This window comes from Cervus elaphus, chromosome 19 (assembly GCF_910594005.1).
Source record: "Cervus elaphus chromosome 19, mCerEla1.1, whole genome shotgun sequence".
Taxonomy (NCBI): domain Eukaryota; kingdom Metazoa; phylum Chordata; class Mammalia; order Artiodactyla; family Cervidae; genus Cervus; species Cervus elaphus.
Window position 1 is genome coordinate 62,092,948 of NC_057833.1, and position 17,357 is coordinate 62,110,304.

The window sequence follows — 17,357 nt, forward strand, 5'->3', positions numbered from 1 at the left end:
TTAATGTTATTCAGACAATCCTTATGGTGGCATAGTAAGAAATGTACTTGGTCGTATCTGTGTTCTAGACATACAACCCTACAACCCTAGGAATCCCAGGAGGGCTGAATCTCTTCTATACTAATGGTGTTCAGTTCCACAGGGGAGCTCATGACCGGGAAGACCAGGGAGATTAGAAAGCTGGGCCTTGTCCCCACCCCCGACCTTCTGAGGGGAGAGGAGCTAAGCAACGAGTTGATCGCCAATGGCCGATGATGTAAGCAACCTTGCTTGCGTAATGATGTTTCCATGAAAACTATTACATAACAGAGCAGGAGACCCAGGGGACACATCCAGGTGCTGGGAGGGAGGGTGGCCCCAGGGAGCACGTGGCAGCCCCAGGTTCTTCGCTATACCTGCCCCAGCACCTCTTTCATTTGGCTGTTCCCAAGTTATAGCCTTCCCCATAACAGACGTATTTCTCTGAATTCTGGGAGCAGTTTTAGCAAATTATCAAATCTGACAAGAAAGGGGAGGGCTGTGAAATTCCCAACATTGCAGTCAAGTTGGACAGAAACATGTGGGGCCTGGGCACCGTACCTGTGACCGGCATCTGTGTCAGGGTGGGGGCCCTTACATTTGTGGGCTCTGATGTTCATTCCAAGTACCAGACCCACTGACCTGCCTCCTGAGAAACCGGTATGCAGGTCAAGAAGCAACAGTTAGAACCAGACATGGAACAACAGACTGGATCAAAAGTGGGAAAGGAGTGCGTCAAGGCTGTATATTGTCACCCTGCTTATTTAACTTATATGCAGAGTGCACCATGAGAAACGCTGGGCTGGAGGAAGCACAAGCTGGAGTCAAGACTGCCGGGAGAAATATCAATAACCTCAGATATGCAGATGACACTTTCTTAGGAAAGAAAGTGAAGAGGAACTAAAGAGCCTCTTGATGAAGGCAACAGAAAAGAGTGAAAAATCTGGCTTGGAACTCAACATTCAAAAAACTAACATCATGGCATCCAGTCCCATCACTTCATGGCAAATAGATGGGGAACAATGGAAACAGTGACAAACTTTATTTTGGGGGCTCCAAAATCACTGCAGATGGTGGTTGCAGTTATGAAATTAAAAGGCACTTTCTCCTTGGAAGAAAAACTATGACCAACCTAGACAGCATATTAAAAAGCAGAGACATTGTCAACAAAGGTCCGTCTAGTCAAGGCTATGGTTTTTCCATTAGTCATGTATGGATGTGAGAGTTGGACTATAAAGAAAGCTGAGCACTGAAGAATTGATGTTTTTGAACTGTGGTGTTGGAGAAGACTCTTGAGAGTCCCTTGGACTGCAAGGAGATCCAACCAGTCTATCCTAAAGCAGATCAGTCCTGGGTGTTCATTGGAAGGACTGATGTTGAAGCTGAAACTCCAATATTTTTGCCACCTGATGCGAAGAACTGACTCACTGGAGAAGACCCTGATGCTAGGAAAGATTGGGGGCAGGAGGAGAAGGGGATGACAGAGGATGAGATGGATGGGATCACCGACTCGATGGAAATGAGTTTAAGTAAACTCCGGGAGTTGGTGATGGGCAGGGAGGCCTGGCATGCATCCATGGGGTCGCAAAGAGTCAGACATGACTGAGTGAGTGAACAGCAAAAATAGTGTCAGAACTGAATTAAATTTTAGGACACCCCGCAGAGTCCAGAGAGCTGCAGAACTGGTGGTTCATTTCAGTTTAGTTCAGTCGCTCATTCGTGTCCGACTCTTTGCTGCCCCATGAACCGCAGCACGCCAGGCTTCCTTGTCCATCACCAACTCGTGGAGTCCACCCAAACCCATGTCCATCAAGTCGGTGATGCCATCCAACCATCTCATCCTCTGTCGTCCTCTTCTCCTCCCACCTTCAATCTTTCCCAGCATCAGGGTCTTTTCCAATGAGTCAGCTTTTCGCATCAGGTGGCCAAAGTACTGGAGTTTCAGCTTCAACATCAGCATGGGAAAAAAACCTATGGTTGGTATTAGAGGTGTTCTAAGTAAATGCACTTCACACTTACCTTCTGTCTTCCTATAACAGCAATGAAAATTATGAAAACAGAAACAAAAATCGTGTGCACCTGTTTATACACTTTCCTCTCCTTAGAGAGGTATTACACTTGCTCTGATATTCAAGTAACTTTACTGATATGAATGCTTGCCTCTCCTGTATGTAAAATATCCCACAATATTTAGTTATGCAAATACACAGGAAAACAGTCATGCATTTGCAAACATTCCAAATGATAGATGTTGGGAGGTGGGGGCACCAAATAGCTCTCAATCTGTGTTGTCATTCAATGGACATACTATATATAAAACACCCACATACATGTTTAAAAAGACATAGTTGTTAAAATGTCAAACAGCTGATTCTTATAAAGAACTTTGTAGGAAATGCCTACAATGACAATTGCTTTTTCTCTGGTCACCAACATATCTAACTCTACTTCTGTTTAAACAAAATAATATGGGCAATTTTTCCAGTGTTAATTTTTGTCTGCTTGCATAAATGCAGGGAATTTTCTCATAAACTATAAGCAGAAGCTACAGGGTAAGCAATATAAAGTCTTAGAATCCTTTAAAGATCATTGAAAAGCTTGTCTACGTCAACACAAATTATTATTGCCAGATACAGATATACATCTGCAATGTTCCACTCTAACAAGCACTAAATTGAGTTCTGGATTTTGTACCTAAAATGAAATCTTGCACTTTTAAGTTCTGAGCTGCTGTACATTAGATTAAACTGAGAGCTATATTTTTAATTGTCTCATTTTAACTTCACTTATCGCTATCAGTTTATATTTTCCCCTGATAGAACCAGGTGGTATGAATCTGTGTACTCTGATACACATTTTCCCATCCTCATCCTCCTGGAATCAGAATACAAATTTCTGGTTCCTGTCAAGTGAATCTTTGCTACAAACAGGAGAATGCAAATTCACGTGACTGTGATTTTTGGGAAAAGCACCAGATACTGACTGCTAAGAGTTATGAATATTTATCAGTTGCTGTTATTAAAAACACTCTTTTTTTCCTACTGGAGTTTCTGAGAAAACAATTTCAAAATGTTATTCCATCTGTCAATGTTTTCTGAAAACAACACAAACCTTCTTTTTTATCTTCTGGAGTAATCTTCACTTTCGTGTCTGTTATATCTTTGAATGAGGCCAGAAAAAGGACCACATCTCCTTTCTCATTCTTTATGGGGACAATATCCAACAGGCACCAAAATGGAGACCCTGCAACAGTAAAAGAAAAACACATCAACCACTGCCTCCTGCTTTTGTATAAAAATCACATCATCCGTGGTGTAGTTTATAAAGTCCTTACTGCTTTCTTCTAGCCCACGATTCTCCCCGCAAATCTTAAAAATGTCAGTTTTCAGATTCCATACATGTCTAGCCCATATAGATATCTCTTCATTTCCATATGAAGGGCTTTCTCTGAAAATAAAGTGGCATTTTCAAGAAAACCACTGGTCTGTGTTGAGACCTTTCTGCTTACGATATTCAAGCTGTATTTCTTCTTTGAATGTACTGATGTTGAAGCATCCCAACTGATAAAACTTTGCCCCTTCCCACTTCCAGCACACACGGGTTCCTAAATAAAGATCTTTGTTTGGTATGAGCTTCCTAGAGGTTTATTTAGTCAGTTTAAAAATCAATGCTTGTGCACCAGCATAGCTAAAAGAAAAAACGATGGAAAATCCCAAGTTTTGGGGAGGATATTTTGTCACTTGAACTCTCCTACATTGCTGATGGGTTGCAAATTAGTACATATATTTTAAAAACTGTTTGACAGTATCAAGATATATTTTCATAACACAACATTATTCAGCAATGTGAACAAATGATAATATAATAATTGGCAGTAGACTAACATATTGTTGAATAAAAACAGCCAGACATGGAGGAGTAGAATCCATTTAAACTAAGTACGAAAATAAGCAAAACAAATCTATGATGTTACAGGTCAAGTTAGTGGTTACTTTTGGGAGATTGGGAGGGAGCACAGGTCACGAAATTCTGGGATGCTGGTCCATCTTTCGTGACCTTTATGCTGAGTACATAGGCGTATTCAGGTTTTGAAATTCATCAGACTCTACAGTCATGTATTTTTCAGCATGTATATTTCAAGAAAATATTCTTAATTAAAGTGATACTTAATACCCCAATAAAGAACAAAATAATGCTATCTGCAGCAACATGGATCGACCTAGAGTTGATCATATCATACTGAGTGAAGTAAGCCAGACAGAGACAAATATCTTTCATATCGCTTATATGTGGGAACTAAAAAAAAAAAAGATCCCAATGAACATCTTATTTATGGTTACCAATGAGGGTAGGGAGGAGGAGAGATAAACTGGGAGACTGGGGCTGACATGTACACACTGCTGCTGTTAAGTCGCTTCAGTCGTGTCCGACGCCGTGCGACCCCATAGACAGCAGCCCACCAGGCTCCTCTGTCCCTGGGATTCTCCAGGCAAGAACACTGGGGTGGGTTTTCATGACCTCCTCCAGGGGGCCTTCCGGACCCAGGGATCAAATCTGAGTCCCTTACAACTCCTGCGTGGACAGGCGGGTTCTTTAGCACTAGAGCTGCCTGGGAAGCCCCTTCATTAACATGGGTCGCTCTAAACACAAGTTTTGTAATGAGGTGGCATCAACTGCCAACACTCCCACTGTGCACACAAGTGCATCAGGAACAGTGTGAATGACATACATGCCTACTTTTTCCTTCCTTCCTTCCCTCCACACTCCCTTCCTCTTTTCTGCCTTCAGCATCCCTCCTATTTAACCACACCAACTTCCTAACAAATATGGCTTTGGGCATCTTCATGTTAGAAAGCAAAGCATAAGTCATTTGCTCCTTCTTCCAGAAAAAGAGAACCAAGGCCAAAACCTACCAATCAGGTTCAAAGCAACACCCTTCTCACTTAATTTGCTCACTTCTCTTTCCCTTCCCTGCTGTCTTCAATCTCTCCACCCTGACTCTCTGACAAAATCTTCAACCAGAGCAACTCCCCGGGGTCTGCTCCTTCCCTTCTTACCCACAGGTACAATGATGATCACGTAATGTTTTTCCGTCATCAGCCACCCAGACTTGGTACAATAAATCTCTCTTAGGGTTAAGAAGCGAGGAAGAAAATCCCTAGGCCTCCACTCCAAAGATGGGAAGGGTTCTTAAAAGCAGGCAGACATCCTGTCAGTGTTAACTCCCTCTGTATATAGCAATAGTAATTACCATGTGGGTTGGTGAGTGCTAAAACAGATGAGGCTCTGCCAAGATTTAAGTTAATAACACCTTTAATTTCCACAGATAAATACAATTCATGGGGAGAAAACTGGGTTTATACCCTACATGGTAAACTGTATTTTCGGAATTGCATAAATAGTTACATAGGGTTGAAACCTGGTGGAAGGTCCCATGTCTCCATTTTTGGTACTTTCTTTTACTTCACTGGGAAACGAGGGTGCAAGAGAATTTGACTTGGTCACATTTATAATTGAAAGAAAGTATATACTTTCCACATACCCCCCCAAAAGATTATATTTGGCAATAAGTGTAGACTTAAGGTTTCTAGTATGAGTTCATGGTTCAGTAACGTAATACAAGGAGGCAGGAGCATAAAGAAAGTTGAGCTGAGAGTTGTTCCTTCTCTCTAGTAGCTGCGTTGCCACGACAGAACACGCGTTCGTTTCCAATGTGATAGAGCAGCAGAAAGTGGAACGGGGGTGCTTTGTTGTTTAGTTGCTAAGTCACATCTGACTCTTCTGCAACCCCATGGACCATAGCCCGCCAGGCTCCTCCGTCCATGGGATTCTCCAGGCAAGAGTACTGGAGTGGGTTGCCATTTCCTTCTCCAGAGGATCTTCCTGACCCAGAGACTGAACCCAGGTTTCCTGCGTTGGCAGACGAGGTCTTTATCACTGAGCCACCTGGGAAGCCCAAGGAAGCACGTCCCTTATATCAAGCAGGATTTTGACTGGATTTTTAATGATAAATACGTGCGGCCTTTAGTCTTTGACATTAGGGCTACAATAATATAACATCTTGTGTGAACAGCGTCAGTATTGGGTGACGCAACATTTTGAGGCGCTCCTCATATTTCACAGCAAACCCGGTGGGTCTCGTTCTCTATCACCACGGTCTCTGTGCTGCATACTCACGGGTGTGATAAAGGGTTGACAATATTTAGAAACCCATCCGGGGAATATAATACCGGGAGGGTGCTGCCAAAGGGCAGCAGGTGTGTCAACAAGGGCCTGCTACCTGTGGCTGAATGACGGGCCCCTAGGATTTGCAGCAGAAAGTGGGGCAAGGGGTGAGCGTAGTGAGTGAGTCTCCTGTTTACCACGGTGGTTTCTGCCTAACCATCTCTCGCCCACTCTTCAAATGTCTTCTCCTGACCCTTAGTTTTTCTCCCCAGGCTGCTTAAAGAATCTGTGAAAATATTGGGTCATGATTAAAAACACCCAATGGCTTTTCACTGCTTGCTTGCTTAAAAAACATCAGCATAGCATGCCAGACACTTTATCAACAGGGAGGATCTATTTTCATTGAACGGGAAAGGAAAACAGGAATGGGATGGTGGGCTGGGGAGGTGATCTAAGAGAGGGGTCAGATTCCAAAGGAGGAAGAAGGCCCAGGAAGACAAGCCCCACAGCAGCGTCTCGGGCTTCCGGCGTGTGTGCCCCTCTAAGTGACAGAAGCAAGGCTTCTTCGGTGACTTAGCAGGTAAAGCCTCCACCTTACCTGCAGGAAGCCGTCCTTCACCTTATCTGCAGGAAACACCTCTCCCAAGGACCATCCATCTATAGTGCAGCCCATGTGTGTTTCAGATCTGTGCTCCGCTCCCACTGAATGTGCCTCGAGTGGACACCTCTCCTCCAAATGCCCCAGGATCCTAAAGCACTGAACTTAAGAACACAGGGCCCGGATACCTTGTGCAGCAGCAGAAGGCAGAGCGGGGTTGGCGGGACAAGAACCGAGTCAGCTGGAAATCTCGCTGAGCTGGACAGGGTCTAAGGACACCTTTTATTTCAACATTTAATGAAAAATTTAATGAAAAATGAGGATCTCAGAAAACAATGTGTTCTGAATTTGTGTTTTATATTTTTAAAGCCTGTTTCTTTGGGCTTCCCTTGTGGCTCAGATGGTAAAGAATCCAACTGCAATGTTGGAGACCTGGGTTTGATCCCTAAGTTGGGAAGATCCCCTGGAGGAGGGCATGGTAACCCACTCCAGTATTCTCTCGTGGAGAAGCCCATGGACAGAGAAGCCTGGCGGGCTGCAGTCCACGGGGTTGCAAAGAGTCGGACACGACTGAGTGACTATGCACAGCACAGCACTTGTTTCTTTGGAGAAAAACAAAACCCCAAAAAACTAGGCAGACACACACAGACGACGCACAGCGGTGGATTGTGGGGGAAGAGTTTCTTCTTTTTTCTTCTCAGATCCTTGTTTTCAGCTTTGCTAGAATAAGCATAAAGGAATATATAGTGGACTTCTGGCAACTTTAGAGAAATGCAGTAAGAAATAAAGAGTTCAGGACTGGGTAACTAAAGCAATAATCACTTTGTGTATATTATCCATGATTCAGTTCTAACAGATATCCCATTTCAGACTTTGAGAAAAATTCTGTTTTGAGTTAGGGTAACTTAAGAAAGAGGGAAATAAAAATTAAAAAAAAAAAGAAGAAGAAGGAAAGAGGGGTAGATACAAATCAACTGATGCTTGGCTGCATAGAATGTGCCAAGTTTTTCTTTCTTTTTTCTTTATCTTTCCATTTTGTTCCAAGTTCCATCTCTCCTTAAATAAAAGTACTTCTTTCCTCTCCCAGGAGTATGTATTGCCGTCCTCAAAAATTTCTAACAATTAAACACAAGAGGAGCCTGGGAACTTGAGATCTGAAAAATATCTCCATGATGTGCTTTAGTCAATAATTCCAACAGCCTAGCTCAATAAATCATTTAGTGGAGTTTTGACCAGCAGAGCTATTTATTATTGCCTTAAGAAAACCTAACTGCTTCTGATAGAGGTAATTCTTACCTACAAATGAAAGAATTTTTCACATACAGGTAGCCACAAATGCATCTGGGAGAGGTTTAGGGGAGGAGCCATTATAGCTAGTTACAGTCCAGCGAGAAATGGAAATAACGGGTTCCTGACAACGCACTGTCTAGGGACAGCTGTCATTCTCTGACTTCTGTTATGGGCGTCCCTCATAGCTTGGTCGGTAAAGAGTCTGCCTGCAGTGCGGGAGACCTGGGTTCGATTTCTGGGTCAGGAAGATCCCCTGGAGAAGGAAATGGCAACCCACTCCAGGATTCTTGCCTGGAGCACTGCATGGACAGAGAGGCCTGGCAGACTACAGTCCATGGGGTTACAAGAGTCGGACATGACTTAGTGACTAAACCAGCATGTGCTGGACACCGAGCCACAAGCTCTACATGAATCTGAGTAAACTTCTCATCCATCACCCTGACTGACTTCTCACAGACCGAACCATATTTTACAACTGTGGAAACTGCAAGGTGTGGCATTTTCTTCAGGGTCCCACGGCTACGCAGTGTCAAAGAGCAGGCTTTAAACACAAGTCTGAGTGTGATTTCTAATGTGGCCTTACTCTAATCTTCTGGGAATGATCGCAATCTCCGAACAACGCTTTAAAAGTTGAGCTTAATCTTTCTTTCTACCTGTGCTCTAGAACATAATGATACATATTCTTTTTTAAAATGTCATATTAGAAGAGATAAAAGTGAAATAAAACCTTTGGATAATCAACAAATTTCCCTCTCAACCCAAAAATAACAGGAGAAACTCTATTTGAAATAAAATTCAGCTACTTTAGTTCTAGATTGGAATACATCCTTTACTTAGGCACGTATGGCCCTAATTTTTAAATTTTCTTCTATAACTAAATAGACAATGAGATCGGAAAACCACCACTGGTACTGCTTTTCGTCTCCTCATTGAGACAATGAGGATGCAATTATAAAAACTTTGTTATTCCAGTCTTTACGTGTAGCTACCTAAGTTGTTAACGTATGTGGCATCATATCCTGACCTCATTCACAAAACCTTTGCTTGACCCCTCTCTCCAGGGTGTTTCTGCCTCTTCCCTAGAAATGGTGATTTTGTGCCACTGTAGTTGTTGGTAGGACACACACCAACATGCCCTAGGTTCTTCTCTTCTCTGCAAACAACAAAGAGAACTGATCCCAAATCACCACTGAGCCATGGGTTTTTCTCCAGGGGTGCCCTAGGGCAAAGAAGGCCACACTCGCTTGACCATTGTCAGCAAGCAGACAAATGCCTCATCCGACAGGCTTGGCCCCACAATTGCTGCTTAGAAGCCACTTCTTTCTGAGAACAAGGTGCTCAGACAAACTCACTCCCTTGATACTTGACTTTAAGGAAAGCAATTTAACATTTCTTTAGACTTGCAGTTGTTCGGTGTAAAAGAACTTGGATTAAATGAGAACTGGAGGATCAAGCTAACCCTCTCTAATTGCACAAGGCTTAAGGGGGATAAATCTATGGTCTTTGTAGGGCAAGGGGAATAATTGTTGGTACCAATAAGCATAATGCCAACCTACACTCAGCATGGTTAAGGGGGTCTGGGACTCTGAAACTACTTAGTTTAGGACCCAAAAGAAAATATTTGGAGACTGCATCGCAAGCGACTGTACATAAAGTTATTCATTCATTCAACATATTTTTACTGGGTGCCTGCAACAGCCAGGAAGTACCTTGAGTGTTGGGAAACACATCAGTAAACCAAACAGAACAGATACCTGTCCTGTGTCCTGAGAGAACTTATACTCTACTTCTGAGAGAAAAACAACAAGCAACCGTATGGTTTATTAGAAAGTTTTAGATGCTACAACAAAAAGAAAAAGTAGAACAGGGTAAAGGGATATAGAATGTAGGAAAAGGTGGGTAAGGCTCTGGTGTGAGGTTCTTAAGTGCTACTTACTGCATCTTCTGAATACTGATAAATAAACTGTGGGTTATTGCTGGTCCTCTTTGAAGCAAATGATGGGAAGACCACAGTGCAGATCTCAGGTCAAGCAAAAGCGAGAGAGAAGGAAGAAAAACTGGATGAGAGTGTCTTAGATCTCAGTGCAGTTCCAAGGAAAGTTCTCCAAGGCCATCGTGGAGTCATCTAGCCAAGTCAATCATCAGAGCATCACCGCCTCTCCTTGGAATGGACCTGTCTCAGCAGCCCTGCCTCACTCAGTCACGGGCTGGTAGCAGCCCTGGCAAAGTCTAGTCTGTGCCAACACAGTGATGTGCTTCAGAGGACAGCAGCTGGGGTTATCAGCCACACTCCTGTGTAATCAGAGATATGAGACGCACCTTCTTGTGGTTGCTAGTGTTAGCATAATAGACATCTCACGTGTTTAGCAGAATAGCACCCTTGCCCAGTCACTGCACCTCCATCTTCCATGGGATATGAAGACTCCTCTCCATGGGCTGCCTTGGTAAACTATCCCACCCAGTGTGTGGGGCAGCCTTCACTGGACTAGTCATTCCTTCTCCTCTGGTAACTCCAATCGTGAACAGTGGGACCCAAGATCAAAAGTGAAGGAAGCCGATTTATTTAACAGCGAAGACCAGAAAAATCTTGCCCATTATTCCTGCTTCCGAGGCCTCATGGGACACGACTGCTTCTTGTTTTTTTCAGACACTGGTTGTTTTCCAAAGGCTGGTTGCTCATTCCTTTCTTTGGTTCCATATGTTGCAACATATGCTTTCAATAAATTAATATTTTTGCCTCAGATAACCAGAATCAATTTATATTTGCATGTTGGATATGTATCTGCTTCTCACGGTTAAGAGCTCTGAAGAGGTCAGTACATATAAAAGTATTTTGTGCTTTTTGTCTATTAAGTAAGGAGTTTACCTGAATAATAATGCTTTAATTCTTTACTCATTAAAATAAAGTCAGGCACAACTATGGCTCTGTGTGTGAGTTAGTCACTCAGTTGTGTCTGACTCTTTGCGACCCCATGGACTGTAGCCCACCAGGCTCCTCCGTCCATGAAATTCTTCAGGCAAGAATGTTGGAGTGGGTAATCGTTCCCTTCTCCAGGGGATCTTTCCGACCCAGGGATCGAACCCGGGTCTCTTGCTTTGCAGGCAAATTCTTTACTGTTTGAGCCACCAAGGAAACCAATAATGTTAATTAACAGTTCAGGGTTAATGTTTGTTAGGGGGGGGTTCAGGGTGGGTATTATAAAAATCTCTGTATTTTGGGTACATATGAAACATTTCATGATTTTTTTTCATTAAGGAAACAGGAGAATTACTCCGCACTTCCTTGAACATCAAATCTAATATTAAGCTGGAACAAAATCTTTTCAGATTGCTGGATTTACAAGAGATCTTTAGAGATGATGACAAGGAACTCTTTATTGTAAAGATGAAGATCCTGAGTTCAGGGTGGGTGAGTAAACTGCAAAATGGCTAATGTTAATCAAATAATCTAGTTTTTATGATTTAAAAAAAGGAAACATTGCACTTACGTATGTTATTGATTTTTAAAAGGCCAGGACACATGACAAATTCCACACTAATTAAGTCCTTTTTAAGCAATTAGGTGCAGAATTAGAATCTATTTTTAAAAGCCCAGGCAAGTAAAGCAAGATGGATGGAAAATATGTCCTACGGGAGAAAGCTAAAAGTTTGAGAGAATTTGGAAACAAGGAAATAGGAGCTGAAAAGAGCTGGGTAAGGATCTCTTGACAATTTTCCGGAGCATAAGTACATGACGGCAGCTTTAGGTGTCAATTAAACCCTCTCCGAGAACATGGCGACGGCAGACCCTGAGCATCTCTTCCATCGTATGAACTCGACTCTCAGTGAAGACTCGGTAACACGGAGCCAGATTTCCCCGAGTCACGGCCCGGCGGGCACGGGAGGCAAAACAGCCAGGCGCTTCCTCAGCTCCCCATTTCTCTCCTAAACGCGGCCGATGTCTCATCAGGACTGGAGGCCAAACCCGGTGCCCGGGGAGGCTCGCTGGACCCACCGCGCCCGGGGCAGCTGCTGGCACCGGCAGGCCTGCCCCCGGACAGACAGCATCTTGAGAAAAGTCTGTGCGTAACACTTTCCTCCTCGCTTCCAGACGATCATGGGCATTTCCCTCTGACAAGAAAAGTACCGAAGAGACGCACACGTAGAGATTGGACTTGCCCCAGCGCGGGACGGAGGCAGGGGCAGACTGATGGGGTAGCAGTGACGTGTATACACGACCACGTGTGGAACACAGCTAGTGGGAAGCTGCCGCGTAACACGGGGGCTCGGCCGGGGCTCTGTGACCAGCTGGGCGTGGGACGGGGTGGGGGAAAGACTCAAGAGAGGGGCGTATATGGCTGATTCATGCTGCCCTACAGTGGAAACTAACACAACGCCTAAGGCAATTATCCTCCAACTAAAACAAACATCAAAGGAACAAAACAGACCCAAGCTGATCGCATTGTACAGTATCAGCTATTTCCCAGAGCTGCTACATATTAAGGGTTGGGGTAATGAAGATATTTGTTTCTATTAATGTATTACCTGTGACTTTTGCATATATATCCATATATATACATACACATATATATACATAAATGCAGATGTATCATCTCTTAAAATATGCACTTATGAATTTTTTTAAAAAGTACATTTTGAGCCTATAGCTGTAATTAACAGGAAAATTTGGAATTCTTCTAAACCATAAGAGCTTCAGTTTGGTAGTCAACCTAACAGATATGGCACGTTCATCTTCAGAGGTTGGCAGGCCAAGTGGGAAATACTTTGACTTTGCCATTCTCTGCCTCAGCTATTCAAGCCTGCAGCTATAGTGCTCAAGCAGTAATAAACAGCACATAAAAAACGCACATGACTGCTTTCCTTTGTAAAAGAAGCATCTCACCAGACATGGCCTGCCGTCCCTACTTGGCCAGCTCCCTATGTAGAAGCCTACAGATTACCATACAACAGTGGTTAGCTCTTGAATCTTTGGAAGTCTCACCTGCCACAGTATTTAAGAAGCATTATTTGTTAGTGCAAGAATCAGGTAGAATCTTTGTTCAGGTAGAACTGAGATCATGAATGCCACAATGGTATATGCTAAAAGAAGATTATCCAGACAACCCTCCTCCAGAATAGAAGGTAACTATATCCTTTCTCTTTGAATAATGAGAATCGACTTAATTATACTTCACCTGAAAAATAGGCTTAACTGTCAACAACCCAGAGGGATCCCTGACAAGGCTTTTCTTCAGTTCCATCAATAGAAGCTACTTTGGGGCTTTCTAGGCTGCATCACAGAGCAAAATCCATGTAAATCGGAAGGCTGAAGGAGTGAAATGAGATTGTGGTCAAAGTCTATAGAATCAGGACAAAGCAAGCTAAGACATGTGAGAAAGAAGCTAAAATACGCAAGAAATTTCTACTCTGGCAATCTCTTTTATTCACGAAGAACAGGTAGCTTTTCAAACCATTAAAATTTATTAAAACCATTAAAATATATTCTACACAATAAAACAACCTTAGGCAGAAGGGGATTTTTTTTTTAACCTCAGAACACATTCTGAGGTTAACATTTTCCTGTTCAATAGTATCTTTTCTTAGTAGAATTGTTAACAAGATTTCTGTTGCTGTTTGATACCTACTATATTTCTAAAACAGAGTGCTTTTTTAAAAAAAATAGTGGAACATAACATTTCAAAAGATTATTTAGTGGACTTGAAATTGAAGAATTCTGGGGAAGTCAAGACTTCAAGAAAAATAGTTCTCCTTATCACAGAGGAAATCAGCCTTCTAGTTATAGCTTGTTTTACTGTCTATCAGTACAGGACGTTCCAAGCCATAAGATCCTTTTTTTTCCCACTTGATGTCAGTTATAATACAGTGTTTCTTGGATCCTCTCGTCAGTACTCTGTAGATTAGTAAATATTAAAAAACAAAGACAGAAAAACCCCAATTCATGTAGTCTCATCTCACATATGCACCCAATAAAGCACAAAAAACAGGTAAGGTGACTTCTGCTGCAAATACCTGTTTTAGAGACATTCCTGACATTGACTTCTCTCTCATCCCCCAAATCAAGGCATCACTCAACATTGTCATTTCCAGGAGCTAAACTTGTGAAATCGGTTCTAAATCCATTCACTCTCCCATCTTAATTGGCCACATCCTAGACTTACACAGGGTTTCTCAAACTTTAATCCCCTGGGGGGGCTCCTAAAAACACAGACTCTTGGACACACCTCCAGATCTGACTCGGTAGGCCCAGCAAGGCCCGATAACTTGCATTTCTCACAGCTCTCAGTGACGCCGGTACTACTGGACTTCACATCACTCTGCGCACCCACCCGCTGGTCCGAGGGGTCGTCACCCCTCGTGGGTGAGGGGTCCCTTCACACGGCAGCAGAAGTGATCTCTGAAAAATGCGGTCTTCATTCCGTGACCTCCTGCTCAGAACACTTGGGCCTTGATGACCATTAGCTAACTGTCACGGCCTAAGCGTGACAGTGGCCTGACTCCTGTTTCCTTCCCCACCCCGACGTGAACCTCCAAAGACACTGGTGTTCTGGTGTTCTCTCCTTTTCTCACATGAGACTCTCTCTCCCAAGACCTTTGCACACGCAACTCTCTTTCCCTGCGGTGCTTTCATTCTTTCCTCCATGGAGTAAATTCCCACATCCTTCAAAATTTAATTCAAATATCCCTTCCTTGATGAAATCTTCCTTGTACCCTGCATTTGGTCCAATCCCCCTGTTAATCCCTCCCACAACAGCCTGTCATTTTTCTACTTAACAGGTCGTGTGATTATTTGATGTGTCTTTCTTTCTCAAAAGGATATAAGGTACAGAAGATCAAAAACCATGTCTTTTTTCTCTTGCACTCTCCCACATGCAAAGCAGAGCACCCAACCGAAACATGGGAGGCACTCTAAACTCTGTATTAAAAGAACGGAGTTCCTCATTAGAAGATGAATTCCAATTTTCAATAATAAAGCTGGTTGCAAGAGTGATCACTAATATTCAGTAAGCATTTGTGTGCCTGGCACTGTGCTCAGCATTTGACAAGCAATATTTCATTCAAGCCCGCTAAGTATACACTCTCACTATTATGGCCATATTCCAGATGAGAAAACTGAGGCTCAGGAAGTTGAAGAATCATCGCTATATTTTCTACCACTTATTTCCTTTATCTGACCCTCTTCAGAGCTTTAAGATATAAGTATCATCTCGGTTCACCTCTTACAGACAAGATAAGATGTTGAAGGGTGAAACAGCTTGGCCAAGGTCATGTACAGAATGTCAATGATAAACCAGGACTCAAGTCTTCACACAAGAAGCTCATAATTTTTCCAGTCAAGCATGTTGGAAATGGCAAAAAGTGCTCTCTATAATAAGACGATTTTTACTACATTTCTGATTCAAATATGCATCTGAAAATGTGAATTCATTTGAACATCCTGCCAAGTTGCTAAAGACTGACAATTGGATTGTTTCTTAGAAAGCGCTTTCAGCTTTGAGAGGTATTTCCATGCCAGGGCTTCTAGGGAGAACAAAAACACTTCTTCCTTTCAGATCCAGAGGGGCCCCATTGTCTCCCACACCAAGCAGGGATGCCGGCGCTGTTTGTAGGCTGCCAACTTCCTCTCCATTCTCAGTGGCCACCTCTCCAGATGCCACCCCTTTGTCAGTACTTTATTAAAATATATATATATATATATATATATATATATATATATATAGGCGTACAGTTGATTTACAGTGGTGTAAACAGTCAGTTTACAATGGCTGCAATTTATAATGACTAGTTTCTGCTCTACGGCAAAGTGAACCAGTTTTATGTATCTATAGATCCACTCACTTTTAGATTCTTTTCCATATAGGTTATTACAGAATATTGACTAGAGTTCTCTATGCTCAACAGCAGGTCCTTATTAGTTACTTATTTTATATGTAGTCATGTGAACGTGTCAATCCCAATCTCCCAGTTTATGCCCCCCACCCCCTTAGTAACCATAATTTGCTTTCTACCATGTTTATCTATTAAGCATTTCTGAAGTATCAGGGACTGTTCTAGACATATAGATACCACGATTGACATGGCACCAGAAAGGAGGGCTGTGCCCAATCTCATGGGGGGAGACAGATAGATAAAGAGAAAGCTGTAACACACAGTCAGCTTCTCAGGGGATGCTAATGGTAAAGAACCCTTCTGCCATTGCAGGAGACAGAAGAGACGTGGGTTCAATCCCTAGGTCAGGAAGATCTCCTGGAGGAGGGCAGGGCAGCCCACTCCGGTATTCTTGCCTGGGAAATTCCATGAACAGAGGAACCTGGTGGGCTACAGTCCACAGGGTTGCCAAGAGTGGGTTTATAAACAACACATTTGTTTTCCTCACAGCTCTGGAGGTTAGATGTGCTGGGCGTCCAAGCTCAGAGGACCAGAGCCTTTGGGTTCTGGTGAGAGCCCTCCTCCAGGTTGTAGATGGCCAACTTCCCACCATGTCCTCAGACAGTTGAAAGATAACAGGTGAGCTCCTGGCCCCTTTTTACAAGGACACTCGTCCTCCTCATGAGGGCTCCACCTTCATGACCCGGTAACTCACAGAGACCTCTCCAAATACCACCAAAAGGAAATTAGGTCTTCACTATATGAATTCTAGGGGAAATAAAAACATTCAGTTCATTGCATGATGAATGAAATTCACTGCAGTTCATTCAGTTGGTACCAACTACAAAGAATGGGTTTCCCGGGTGGCTCAGTTGGTAAAGAATCCGCCTGCAATGCAGGAGACCCCAATTCGATCCCTGGGTCAGGAAGATCCCCTGGAGGAGGGATAGGCTACCCGCTCCAGTATTCTGTCCTGGAGAATTCCATGGACTGATATCCAACACAACTGAGTGACTTTCACTTCCACTGCACACTTTCACAAAGAATGGAAGCGTGATGTGAAACAGAAGGATCAGACGGTCACAGCTGGTGAAGGCCTTCCTGGTGAAACAGGCTTGAACTGAGTCTCGGTCATTTTACTGGCTCCACGTGCATGGGCTTCCCAGGTGGCAAGTGGAAAAGAATCTGCCTGCCAAGGCAGGAGACGCAAGAGACGCAGATGCTATCCCTGAGTCGGGAAGATCCCCTGGAGGAGGACACGGCCACCCACTTCTGTATTCTTGCCTGGGTAACACCCTGGCCAGAGGAGCCGGGCAGCCTGCAGTCCGTGGGGTCACAGAGAGCCGGACACGACTGAGCAGCTGAGCCCCATGAGCGGGGGAGGTGGCGGAGAACCACCCCGGGAGGAAGAGCATTAAGC

The 17,357-nt window shown here is 43.4% G+C and overlaps 1 protein-coding gene across 1 annotated transcript in view; it reads right to left on the reverse strand.

The window, feature by feature from the left end:
- The window catches only part of KCNH8 (potassium voltage-gated channel subfamily H member 8), a 446,029-nt gene that overhangs the window by 246,082 nt on the left and 182,590 nt on the right, over positions 1-17,357 (reverse strand). Inside the window, exon 3 of the mRNA XM_043875194.1 lies at positions 3,130-3,261. Coding sequence (XP_043731129.1) covers positions 3,130-3,261 — 132 coding nt within the window. The remainder of the gene's footprint in view (positions 1-3,129; positions 3,262-17,357) is intronic.